The sequence below is a fragment of the Biomphalaria glabrata genome, chromosome 3 (assembly GCF_947242115.1).
Source record: "Biomphalaria glabrata chromosome 3, xgBioGlab47.1, whole genome shotgun sequence".
Classification (NCBI taxonomy): domain Eukaryota; kingdom Metazoa; phylum Mollusca; class Gastropoda; family Planorbidae; genus Biomphalaria; species Biomphalaria glabrata.
This window is the reverse complement of record NC_074713.1, coordinates 31,880,243-31,893,438: the sequence shown is the minus strand read 5'-3', so window position 1 is coordinate 31,893,438 and position 13,196 is coordinate 31,880,243. Positions and strand designations below refer to the sequence as shown.

General features: G+C 38.1%; 1 protein-coding gene across 4 annotated transcripts in view; it reads left to right on the top strand.

Annotated features, from left to right (window-relative positions):
* Window positions 1-13,196, top strand: part of LOC106079149 (uncharacterized) — an 80,047-nt gene that overhangs the window by 30,857 nt on the left and 35,994 nt on the right. For all 4 annotated transcript variants that reach the window (XM_056024547.1, XM_056024548.1, XM_056024546.1 and 1 more), the window contains exon 3: window positions 3,705-3,770. In XM_056024547.1, the coding sequence (XP_055880522.1) occupies window positions 3,705-3,770 (66 nt within the window). The remainder of the gene's footprint in view (window positions 1-3,704; window positions 3,771-13,196) is intronic.

Below are 13,196 nucleotides of genomic sequence, written 5' to 3'. Positions count from 1 at the left end.
TACTCAAACTGAGAGTATGGCGGAATAGGTCTCCTTACCTAGCAACAAACATCAATGTTGTTATAGAGGTTGTTCTCACCACACATTTGTATGGATCTGAGCGCTGGATGCTCTACCAAAGGCATTTAAGGCTCCTTAATGGGCACAAGATTACATTACAAATGACTCTATTTTGCTAGTGAGGACATTATAGAAGCACTAATTACCATTCAACAGCTGGCTGTGACACTTATCTCACACGGCGTAAGCGCTGTAAATATCAACTCAGGCGCCATTTCGCCCTCACTGCCATAGAGGAAAGTATCTGACAGCAGTTGGCCTCTGAAAGAGACAGATGTAGAGCTCCCACAAAGTCTGTGAGACACACATTTGAGACCCAAAGAAAAGCTTTTATTGAAGACAGGCGCAGAAGACGAAAAGAAAACTTAAATAGACCGCCAGCGGACAACGACTTTGTCTGCACGAAATGTAAAAAAATATGCAGGTCGCAAGTGGGTTTGAAACACAGCACTCATCCTTCATCTCGAAACCATTGCATTATTAATAAACATAGTTTTGATTAAGAACGTTGCTTTATATACACATCCACTGTATCTGAAGGCTCAACTCTTGAATGTTCTCGACCACTTCACGTACATTGGCTGCACAGAAATAGACAAGCATCGAGCTAAAGCGATTTTGGTCGCCTCCAATTGAGGGTATGGCGGAATAGGGGCTCTTCATTAATCATTGTTTATTAAGCAGTGGTTCTCATTACACTATTTTATGTCTCTGAGATCTGGGTGCTCTACAGAAGACTTCTTGCCGCGAACGCTTCCATCAAAAGTGCCTTCGCTCCACAATGAGCATAACGCTGGCAAGACTTCTTTACAAATAACTTTGTTCTGATAGTATATAAACCCTACCATTCGATATCTGTGCTGGGTTGGGCACTTATCATGGGGGGCGACCGCATGCGAAAGGCGATATAGTTTGGGATCAGTGTTGTCGCAGCTCTGCCAGAACACTATCTTTTGCAAGCTGTCTAAGGGTCACTAGCACCTGATTTTTCCTCATGGTTGACTCCCTAAGCCTTTCCCGTGTATGGATATAGCCGCAAAGTAACACATGTTAGGATTCGGAGTTTTCTTTTTCCTACATGGCCATCACTAACGAAGCCTCTATCCTGTCCTAAGCGTACTGGTTTAGGCACACCGGAGAACATATTCAGGCTTCGTGGGTTTGGACAGATTCTCAACCTGACAACCGCAATTCGCCAACAACCGCAAAGCTTTCTATCAAACTTTTGTATTTTATTTTCCAATTTCCTCAAAAGGACAAATTCTGGAATTCTAATGTCTCTATCTAAGGTAAAAGTAGCAGAAAGTAGGACTTCCTGTATTTTCTTTCTTTTCCTCTTAGTGAACGTGTTTTAAAAACTTGCATTACATTACACTTCCGCGGTCTAAACACAATTCTTAGAGAATCTAAGGATACATCTTGAGTCTCGAGATCTATCTTTAGGATTAGTTTGTTTTTCGATAGATAGAGAGAGAAAAAAAGAGAGAGAGCAATGAATATTTGCGGTGTCTAATACCGTTCATTGCTAGTCTTTTGAATGTGGAATTTTTTTAAAAAGTAAAACCAACCAAAGGTATTATACATAGAATTTAAAAGCTGAAAAGTGCGTGCTGAAGCTTCAGTTAATGTGAAGATGCAAAAAAAAAAATTAGGCGTTGTAATTGTAATTTAAAAAATGGCCGAAAGTCTGAAAGCATGTGTGTGTGTATGGTGTGTGGGGGGTATGGGGTATAGTATATACAGAATTGAGAAGTCGAAGTAAAGTCATTGTACGTTGGACTAACTTTTTAGTTGTGGATGGGAGGGCTGGGGGGGGGTGAGCGGATAAATGAAAGCTATACTGGAATTCAAGGACCAAAAGCGTGTGTCGTGGGAGGAGGCTTTATGACGTGGGTCGTGGGAGGAGGCTTTATGACGTGTGTCGTGGGAGGAGGCATTATGACGTGTGTCGTGGGAGGAGGCTTTATGACGTGTGTCGTGGGAGGAGGCATTATGACGTGTGTCGTGGGAGGAGGCTTTATGACGTGTGTCGTGGGAGGAGGCTTTATGACGTGTGTCGTGGGAGGAGGCATTATGACGTGTGTCGTGGGAGGAGGCTTTATGACGTGTGTCGTGGGAGGAGGCTTTATGACGTGTGTCGTGGGAGGAGGCTTTATGACGTGTGTCGTGGGAGGAGGCTTTATGACGTGTGTCGTGGGAGGAGGCTTTATGACGTGTGTCGTGGGAGGAGGCTTTATGACGTGGGTCGTGGGAGGAGGCTTTATGACGTGTGTCGTGGGAGGAGGCTTTATGACGTGGGTCGTGGGAGGAGGCTTTATGACGTGGGTCGTGGGAGGAGGCTTTATGACGTGGGTCGTGGGAGGAGGCTTTATGACGTGTGTCGTGGGAGGAGGCTTTATGACGTGTGTCGTTCCAATTCAAGTAAACATTCTAAAGTTAGAGACACATCTATGATGCGCAGGGTGAAGAAAACTAAAATATGGTTCCAGAGAGAGAGAGAGAGAGAAGTAAAGAGAAAGAAAGCTGGCCGTTAAAATAATCCAAATGCTAAAAAGTATATAAAGGGGATCGTTAAAACGTGCCAGTTTATTTTTAAAAATTAAAAAAGTAGATGTTCCAGCCAGTAACTATTTAAAACATGAGAAAAGTCAACTGGTCTAGTTCAGTGTGTACTTCTTGTTGTGATATAATTACTTTAAGGGCAGCTGTCTCTTGTAACCTATTGAGTTTAATATACATTTGATCTTTGTTATCATAGGTTGTAAGTGATACTTTTAACCTTTTTTTATTGTGACAAGATTACAATAAACAGTAATCATATGTCTGGGGGTCGGGCTACTTTCCTCCAGTCGTCTATACCTTTATGTACTAGTATAACAGCTCGCTCTCTGGGTCAGTGGTACTTCTACCTTTTCTCCGGTGGCTATGGCGTTGTTCGAAATGTACCTCTAATAAGGCTTGATTTCGAGCAACATCTAGACCTGTTATAGACGTTTACAAAGCGTACACATGAACAAGTAGACTCTAGTCCAATTGATAGCGCACTGCGCCCATGAAGAACAATCTCAGGACATCCGCTGTCGAACCCTAACTACTTTCCAGCTAGTTGTTTTTTTTGTGACGATTGCCTCTCGGAGGTCGTTTACTTTACAAGCTGAATTTGTTTATTGTTAATATCTGATTGAGAGTCACCTGTTCATCTATGGCACTTTGTCCCAGTCCTCCCTAAAGACTATCACGCTGTAATGTGAACCAAGAGTAAACACAACTTGGAGACACCAATGTGAATGCTTGCTGTAGAGTGCCAATGAGTCATCAATCCAGTTACACTCTCAGTGTGGATTAATGGCGATGCAAAAACAAATGAAAGCTCTCACAGCCATTCCTTAGTGTTCTGTAGATGTCCATCTACTTTTAAACAATAGTAGAGAGCTACTTTATTTTACTTTGTAATATAGTTTCAACTATGCCTAAACAAAAAACATTTTTCCATTTCAGTAAGTATAGCAAAGTCTCAAATATACTTTTTCGCATTATCATGTAGTATTGACATTTTTAGACATAAATGTAAACTAAATTTGTAAAAGAAAAACTTGATCTCTATTGCATTCAATACTTTACAATATTTTTTTTTATTATTTTAGTCTCTCGTTCTGGTCTAGCAAGTGATGTCACCAAATACTCAACTACTTTTCCAATCCAATACAAAGGTAACTATGGTGTACAGTAAACACCGCTTTTTTACTTATGCTATATTTGGATATTGTATTTCTAATTTAGTAGATATAAAAAAACAACTGATTTGCTAATACCATAGATAAATCTTCTAGAGCAAGACAGTAGGGTTATAATTTATAATAGAGAACAAGAAAAATATTTTTTTTAAATACAATTTTTTTTTTAAGACAATACTTTCCATTATACAACTAAAAAATATAATAAAAAATTAGTAAAGTTTAAATATTCTTTCAATAAACTTGAAGCAACTTTATCGTATAATCGGTACACTATGGTGACCACGTCATGTTTTTTAGCGACCCCGTAAGGGGAAAAGCCGCTTTTAGGTTTGAGCAAAATGTCCGTCTGTCACCCACAGATCTCAAACACTAGAAGAGACATGACAACTATTATTTCACCATGCGATGTGGCTTGAAAAGTGTAGGTGCAACAGCTACATTTTGTTTTCTAAAATACATTAAATCTAAAACAATACATAAATAGAAGGGAGACTTGGTTACAATATGTTAACAAAGAACGACTATTTTCTGTGTATTTTCTGTGTCACTAAGTCAAATATATTTCTAAAATGTGCAAATGTTCACAACAGACACAAGTGTTAATTAACTGTGTTGATTTCTGGTACACTAGCTACTAAAAGTAAAAGAAAACATTTATATTTGTTTATAAAGGCTAAGAATGCCCTTTGTATGTGACAGTCACGCACATTTTTTTTTTAATCGACTTTTATCCAGCGACTTTCGTGCAGTAGCGTGACGGCCGCGGTGACTTGGTACTAAATTAGTTTACTCAAAAAAAAATTCAGATTATACATATTGTAATAACTTAAGTAAGGCAACTCCAACGAGACATAGACGTTTATTTACACTGAGACATGACAAACACAAACTGCATCTGCCTTGAGTACAGCATCTCCATATTGGCTCCCTACGTGGGCGGAAATCTTTTCTCTCCCATGTCAACATCCGACTTGTTTAGTCACAGATAGTGCGCACGTTCTTTCTGCACTATCTTGGATGGCGGTGCGCATGGCACAGTGTCGAGCACTGTTTTCTTCAGCACAGCCGTTGATCGGACAAGCTGTCTCAGCAGACCTTCCTGACAGACGCTTCCCAAGGAGACTACAGGTTCACATGCAGCAACGTTGCAAACAAAGTCCAATGCCCCGCAGTCACCCTCACCCAACAGTTTCACATCCAGGAGATATGTCTCTTAAAGCTCAAGTTTCGAATGTCTTCCTCTTGACAGCTCAGATTTAGCCTGGGTTGATTGACATTCGTCTATGCCAATGTCGATGATGATGGCAGAAGTACACATACTTTGCTTGTAGTTTTCTTGGCATCCACATTCCCTGTGTGATGTGTCCACGTACAGGTCATGCTAAACTTCTGGATGCAGTTGTCGAGCTTCGAATTTACCTCGTGAGCACCGGCAGATAGGCAGAGGTCCTTAAGGTCTACAGCAACAGGCTTAGACGCAGACCCAACGTTGTCTTCATCTGTTCAGCTCATTGAGATACAGGTATCAGGTTCAACAGGAACAAACGCTTCAGGCACATACGAGACTTCAGTTAAGGTAATGGTAACAGGTACAATAGGAACAAACGCTTCAGGCACGTAACAGTCTTCAGTTTCTTCATTTGTCTCTTTCCCTTCGATTTGGTACAACTCGTTGAGATCATCACAGCAATCATTGTCACGTTTCTCGTCTCGAAAGTCACAACCACAAGACTTGCCCACAACACAGACACAGACTGCGCTCAAATCCCCAGCGTCTCCGTCACCACTGTTTGTGCAACCACAGTCTTGACCACGCAACTTCTTGACCAACGAGTCTACAGGCAACTGCTCCTTTACCAACGAGTCTGCTCCTTCTTGCATTTGAGACACCATTTTATCTACGTTGTTCCCCATACTGTTAATTGGTTCACACATTGCATCAATACCTTCATTTATCTTGCCAATAAGCTCATAAATCTCCGGTTCAATTTCAAATAGGTAGGTCTCCGGATCTTTGTCTTTATCTATCAGGGCTTGCCCAAGACGAGCTGTAAGCACCTCCTTGCTACCCCCAAACTTCAGGCGTCTGTAACGAAGTTCCTGCCTTAGCTCTGTAACTAAAAGCTGGTCTAGTTGTTTCAAAGATGCCATTGTGCTAGAATCCTACCTCCTCTCGTTGAGTCGCCTATGATCCCACTTCTGACACCAATTGTATTAACTGAAGGGAGGCAACTCAACGAGACATAGACGTTTATTTACACTGATACATGACAAACACAACATCCGACTTGTTTAGTCACAGATAGTGCGCACCTTCTTTCTGCACTATCTTGGATCGCGGTGAGCATGGCAGGGTTTTAACAATATATTTTTTGTGTGCCCCCATCATGATAAAAGCTGCTTTCTTTTGTGTGTTTTGTCTGTTGGACTGTCTGTCTGTCTGTCTCGGTTAGATCGAAAAAAAAGACTAAAACGTATTGAAAATATGATTTAAACTTCAAGCATCGCAATAGTTTTAATAGTTTGTTCTGGGTGTTTGTGTGACAAACAATTAATATGAATGTTTGGTATTCCTCTTCTAACGTATACTTCATTTAATTGTCTTGCTTAAGACAAAAACATTCTCATGATCAATATTAAAAGTTGTTCCGGATGTTTACAATAAATAGAATTTAAACGCTAAATGAAAATCTATGTACTGACTTATATTTAATTGCCTATTAAGTTGTTCCAGATAATGTTTTATAAAAAATAAATTATGTCAAATGATTGTTTGAAATCGCAAAATTGATAAATATTTTGGACAATACGTAACTTGTTTAGTTATCGATATCATAATGTTCCGGATTATCAAATTAAAAAAAATATGTTTAATGTCTTATTTTACTAAAATATCGACAATAGGTTATTCTTGATTTTATAATGAGAAAATAATTTACTACAAACGATTGTTGAAAATCACTCTTTAAACTTATTTTACATTAAATTTTCTTGCTTAACATCACACAAAAAAATTATTGGTAAAGAATGTTCCGATTTGTTTTAAAAAAGAAATGACCTATATTACTTTACCTTACCAATCGTTAATATTTAATTGTTCCGAATTATTTATGAAAACTCTACGCCAAATAACTGTTTAAAATCGATCTTCTAATATAATAATAATAATGCGATTCCGAAGATTATTGAAGAATGCAGTAGTTCCCGTGGCTACGCAGCCCCAGCTGTGACCTACATATTTTGCCACATCCAGGGCAAGCATAACTATTGTCCGTCTGTGCTCGGCATTGGCTCTCGTCCACAAAAGAGTGGGTTCGTCGGTCGAGCAAGACTCAAGTAAAGATCTTTCCTGCTACTGGCAGAAGCGTAATGCCTCGATAGTTGAAGCAGTTAGACTTGTCACCCTTTTTGAATAGGGAAATGATTACGGAATCTCGAAGTTCAAGTAGGACCACGCACCTCTCCCAGCAAAAAGCGAACAAGTCTGTTAGCTGCTCGGTTAGGGCGACACCAACCATTTTAAATATTTCAGTCCATCAGAGCCAGGTGCTTTGTGAGTTTGTGACAGTGAATGGTCACCGTGTAAGGTTTCAAATGGATAGTGGAGCTGATGTAAACACCATCCAGGAAAAATACGTAAATAAGAATCAGATAGAAAAGGCAACGCAAAGATTACTAATGTGGAATAAGACTGAAATGAGACCCATAGGGAAAGCCACTCTAACGACGAGAAATGAGAAAACTAACGAAACATTTGAGGTGGAATATATAGTTGTACCAAATAATCTAGCATGCCTTCTAGGTCATGAAACTTTAACAAGAATGAAGTTAATCAAAGTCAATAAAGATAGGTTCATAGCATCAGTAATGAATAACCAAGAAGAAGACTGTAGTCCAAAGTTTACTGGTGATTTGGGTGACTTAGGAGAAGTGTCTTTAAAGATTGATAGCAGCATTAAGCCCAAGGTTCTGCCGTGTAGAAAGATCCCTATTGCTTTACAAGAAAGAGTTAAGGAGGAGTTAAAGACCCTAGTGCAGAGAGGAATCATAGAACCAGTGTTAGAGCCTACAGAGTGGGTGAGTCAGATGGCAATTGTGGAAAAAGCTAATGGAAAAATTAGAATCTGCATAGATCCACAAGCCCTGAATAAAGCTTTACTAAGGGAATTCTATAATCTTGCTACTTTAGATGACATATTGGCAGATTTGAACGATGCCAAAATATTCAGCAAATTGGATGTGCAAGAAGCTTTCTGCAATGTCAGACTAGACACAGCGTCATCTAATTTGGCAGCAATGATAACCCCTTTTGGTAGATACAAATGGAAACGATTACCTTTTGGTCTGAAAGTGAGTTCAGAAATTTTTTAGAGAAGATTAAATCTAGCACTAGAAGGACTGGAAGGCTGTTTCAATTACGTTGATGATATTATAGTGGTAGGAAGAGGAAGAACGAAAGAAGAGGCACTCAGAAATCATGATATTAACCTAAGAGAGCTGATGAAGAGATGTCAAGAAAAGAAGATTAAACTGAACCACGAAAAGTCTGTTTTTAGAACAGCTGAGATTAAATTTTTGGGTCATATTATTACAGAAGCAGGAATAAAACCAGACCCGAACAAAGTATCTGCGATTTTGAGTTTGAATGCTCCAAAAGATATTTCATCAGTCCGAAGATTCTGTGGCATGGTTCAATATCTTGCAAGATTTGTTCCAGATTTGTCGACAGATTTACAGCCCATAACAGAGTTGATCAGAAAGAACACACCATTTGTTTGGTCTGATCAATGCACACGAGCTTTCAACAAGATAAAACAGAAAATATCGACTCATGGCACATTGATATATTTTGACCCTAACAAAGAGCTTACATTACAAGCAGACAGTAGCCAAAATGGGTTGGGAGCAGCGTTATTACAAGATGGCAGTCCAATAGCATATGCTTCTAGATCATTAACTGATACTCAGGAAAGATGGGCACAGATTGAAAAAGAATTGTTAGCAGTGGTTGTTGGTTTGGAACGTTTTGACCAGTATACGTATGGCAGGACAGTTATAGTTCAGAATGACCATAAACCACTGGAAAACATCCTTCAAAAACCACTCAGTTCTGCTCCGAGAAGGCTACAAAGTCTAATGATGCGTCTTTATCGTTACGATATCCAGTTTCAATATGTCAAAGGCAAAAATTTGTTCATAGCCGATACTTTGAGTAAGAGACCCATTAGAGGAAAAGAGTGATATCCCTGATATTTGTGTCAATACAGTCGGACTGGCAATACCAGATGCAGTGCTGGAGAAAGTCAGAATCGAGACAGAGAAAGATAGAACAATGCAAACACTTATTCAGTATATCCTAAATGGATGGCCAGACAAACATAATAGTTTACCTGAACTAAAACAATATTTTTCACAAAGAGACATGTTAACATACGAAGACGGACTCTTGTTGAAAGGAGAACAAATAATCATACCCCGAGGAAGGAAATAGAAGAAAAACTCCATGCAGCACATCTGGGAGAAGACTCAATGAAAAGAAGAGCAAAAGAAACATTTTTCTGGCCTGGATTATCAGCTCGAATACAGGAAATAGCCAACTCATGCTACATTTGTCAGAAAAATAAACCAGCAAATCAGAGAGAAGAATTACGAAATAGGTTCTAATCCGTGGGACAAGATTGGAATTGATTTATTCCAAATGTGTGACCAACAATATCTAATAATAGTGGACTATTATTCAAATTTCATAGAGGTAGAAAACATGCAGTTGACAACAACACACGCAATTATAAAGAAGCTGAAAGTTTTATTTGCAAGATATGGGGTGCCCAAAGTCTGTATATCTGATAGCGGACCTCAGTTCACATCGGAATATTTTTCCAAATTTATGATGGAATGGGGAGGGACTCATTTGAAATCCTCTCCAGGACACCATCAATCCAATGGAAAGGCTGAGTCAGCAGTTAAAATTTTGAAGAACATAATGAAGAAATCTAGAGAATCAAAGTCAGATGCTTATAAAGCTCTTCTGGAATTTAGAAATACTCCAAGGCAAGACACAAATCTAAGCCCAGTTCAGATGTTTTTTGGTCGGATGACTCGAACACTGATACCAAACAAAAGGAGTAACATTAAGATTTCTACATGTCAAGAGAACATTATGAGAAGGAAAGAAAAACGTCAGATGAGTGTAAAAACATCTTATGATAAGAAGTCAAGAAATTTAAGTCAGCTGAGAACTGGACAGATGGTCTATTTCCAATCTCCTAATGACCCTACATGGAGACGTGGAAGAATCCAGTCTCAAGTCAATCAGAGAGCTTACATTATTCGAGGTGACAATGGTGCAGTGTACCAAAGAAACAGAGTGCATATCAACCCGAACAGAGAAACAGAAGAAGATATATTTCCCGATACTGATGACAACATACAGGACAATAGAACTCATGATCAACACATTCACCACTCATCAACTCATCATTCCCTGCGACCAAGGGATCAGTTGAAGAAACCGACAAGATTCAATGACTATGTGTCTTAATGAACTATTGAATGTTGATTTTTAAACGTGATATGTTTCATATTCATTGAAGCGTATGTTATGTTTAGTTTTTATGTTGTGATTTTGTTTTATTTTTTTTCTATGATACTCCCCGAAATGTTTTATTTTTTTTATTTTTTTTTAAAGAAAAGGGGATGTTGATATGGTGCGCCAAGGTGCACGCATTCAATATAATAAAGTATCATTCTCCGCCATGACACTAATGGTTGTTGTTTGTTTATTGCTGACTGTGAACCTAGATCTTAATTAACAGCTAGTATACTATAAAGTAGAATGTAAGGCGTATGTATGTATGTATGTATGTATGTATGTGCCGAATAGAAATCAAAATCGTTTGACCAATCTTGATAAAAATTGGCATAAATGTTCCTTGTGTACTAACTGGGACCGTAGTGTATGTATCGTAGCCTTAAAAAAATTAAATTAAGACCCTCAAAAAAAAAAAGTTGACCGACTCTATAAAAGTATAGTATCTTATAAAACTAGGCCATGTTTACCATGTTGACATGAGGAAAGATCGAAAGGATTTAGATCTAGATCTAATTTTAAGAACTACACTTTGCGCAGATAGTTTTTTACTTTCACACATGAAAATACAAAATATAGTCTATTGATTACATTATTTAATAAAATTAAACTTCAAATTTGCATTTTTACATAAATTCGTTCCTTATATCTGCGAATTTAGAATTACTGACGTACATTATTTCGTTAGACATTACCCGAAAAGTTACACATCTCTCTTTTCCTAGGTCTAAATCTTTAATTCAACTCTAAGATGATAGAACTGCTCTTCGCAAAGATAGTTTTATACTTTAACACATGAACATACTAATTATAGTCCATTCATTTCATATTTTAATCAAATAAACATTCAAATTTGATTTTCCAAAGCATGTTTCATACATTCGTTTGCTAAAGCTGCGAAGCCGTGTTGAGATATATTCTAATAGTCTCATTCATGAATCGCGTAATCTAATAAAAAAGGTCACGCATGCTCAAAGCGAAGCATTCACGCACGTGCAGAATGAACTCTATCCAAGATTAATCTAGATCTAGATCTTTTGTCTAACTCAAGATCTACTTAATACTTTAATGCATGAACATACAAAATTGAGTCTATTCATTAAAATATATGTAGGCCTACAAGCAAATGTTTTTATTTGAAAAATGAATTTAAGTTCAAACCCCCCCCCCCCCGAAATGAAATCGGAATTTAGTGACTGATTTTTTGCTTTGATTTTGTTTATTTTAGGTGAGATGTTAATACTAAACCATCACTTGCCCCAGCACAACCAAGGGTTTTTTAGTTTAAAACCCCTTACTAGGGGGTTTTGAGTTTTGAGTTTAAAACCCCCTACAAGGGGTTTTAGCAGTTAAATCATCCTCTTGTATAAAACAAAAACAAAAAGAAACATGCAAACGACAATCCTCCAAATTCCAAGAGCACAGTTAAGGAAGATTTTGATTTTAAAACCCTCTTCAAAATTTACGATAAACTCCCTATTCAATAAAAAAACAAATTACACTCTCAAAATATTGAAGGGGTTTTGAGTTTACCCCTCCCCCTTCAGTAGGGTTTGAAGCTAGAAAATACCTGTTCAATATAATATAAAGCTAATTACGCACTCAAAATGTTATGAGCGTAGCTAAATGGGTTTTGACTCAGTTTTGAGTTTAAACCCCCCTTCAGCAGGGTTCGAATGTAAAAAATACCTCTTTAATATTTAAACAAAGCAAATTATACACTCAAAATTCTATGAGTGTAGTCAAAGGGGTTTTGAGTTTAAACTCCACTCCAGTGGTTTTTGAAGTTAAAAAATATCTTTTCAATACATAAAATTAAAGCAAATTACATACTCTAAAATCGTATCTAAATAGGCCCTCTACTTTTAATATTAAAATCAAAGCAAATTATACACTCAAAACTCTACCAGCGTAGCCATCGAGGTTTTGAGTTTAACCCCCCCCCCCCCAGCGGGGTTTGAAGCTAAAAAATACATCTTCAATGTAAAACAAAAAAGCAAATTACGCACTCAAAATGCTATGAGCGTTGCCAAAAGGGGTTTTGAGTTTAAACCCCACTGCAGAGGGGCTTGATGCTTTAAAAATACCTCTTCAATATAAAAAAAGCAAATTACACACTAAAATTATTTAAGCGTAGCCAAGCCAATAGGGGGTTTTAACCCTTCTCCTACAGATGGCTTTTTTTTAAAGTTTAAAACCCCTCTATGGTTTTGGTTTAAAATCCCCTTATAGAGCGTTTTAAGAAGGAAAACCTCTATCTTCAATATTATTCTAAAGCAAACTACGGTTACCTAATTCTATGACCGTAACTAAATGGGGTTTTGAATTTTTAAAAAATACAAACTCCGTAGATTTTTTAGTTTAAACCCCCCAACAGATGATTTTCACGATAAAACTTCCCTTTTCGATATAAAATCTAGAGCAAACTACAGTCACCTAATTGCAAGAGCGTATTCAAGAGAGATTACACATTTCTATCAGTGGCGGGGTTCCTTTAATAAAGTGCAGTGAATAGTCATCTGCGAAATTGAAAAACACTAAATAAGTACAACTTGGCGCCACACATTCATGGAGGTCCTCAGAGCAGGTGGGAAGAGGCTTCAGTGACAGATTTTTGTGGAAACAGCTTGACAGCAAAAGCGCCGGACGGCGTGGGAGGGTCTAAGTCAGTAAGAATAGCACATTAGGTTTTTGAAATGAAACTTTTCAATAGCTGGAAAATGCACTGTAGATACCTCAGAATATGCATTTTGTTGGCTTTCAATACCAGAAATACTGCTTGGCGGCGGGTCTCCGGCCCGCGCTGGGGG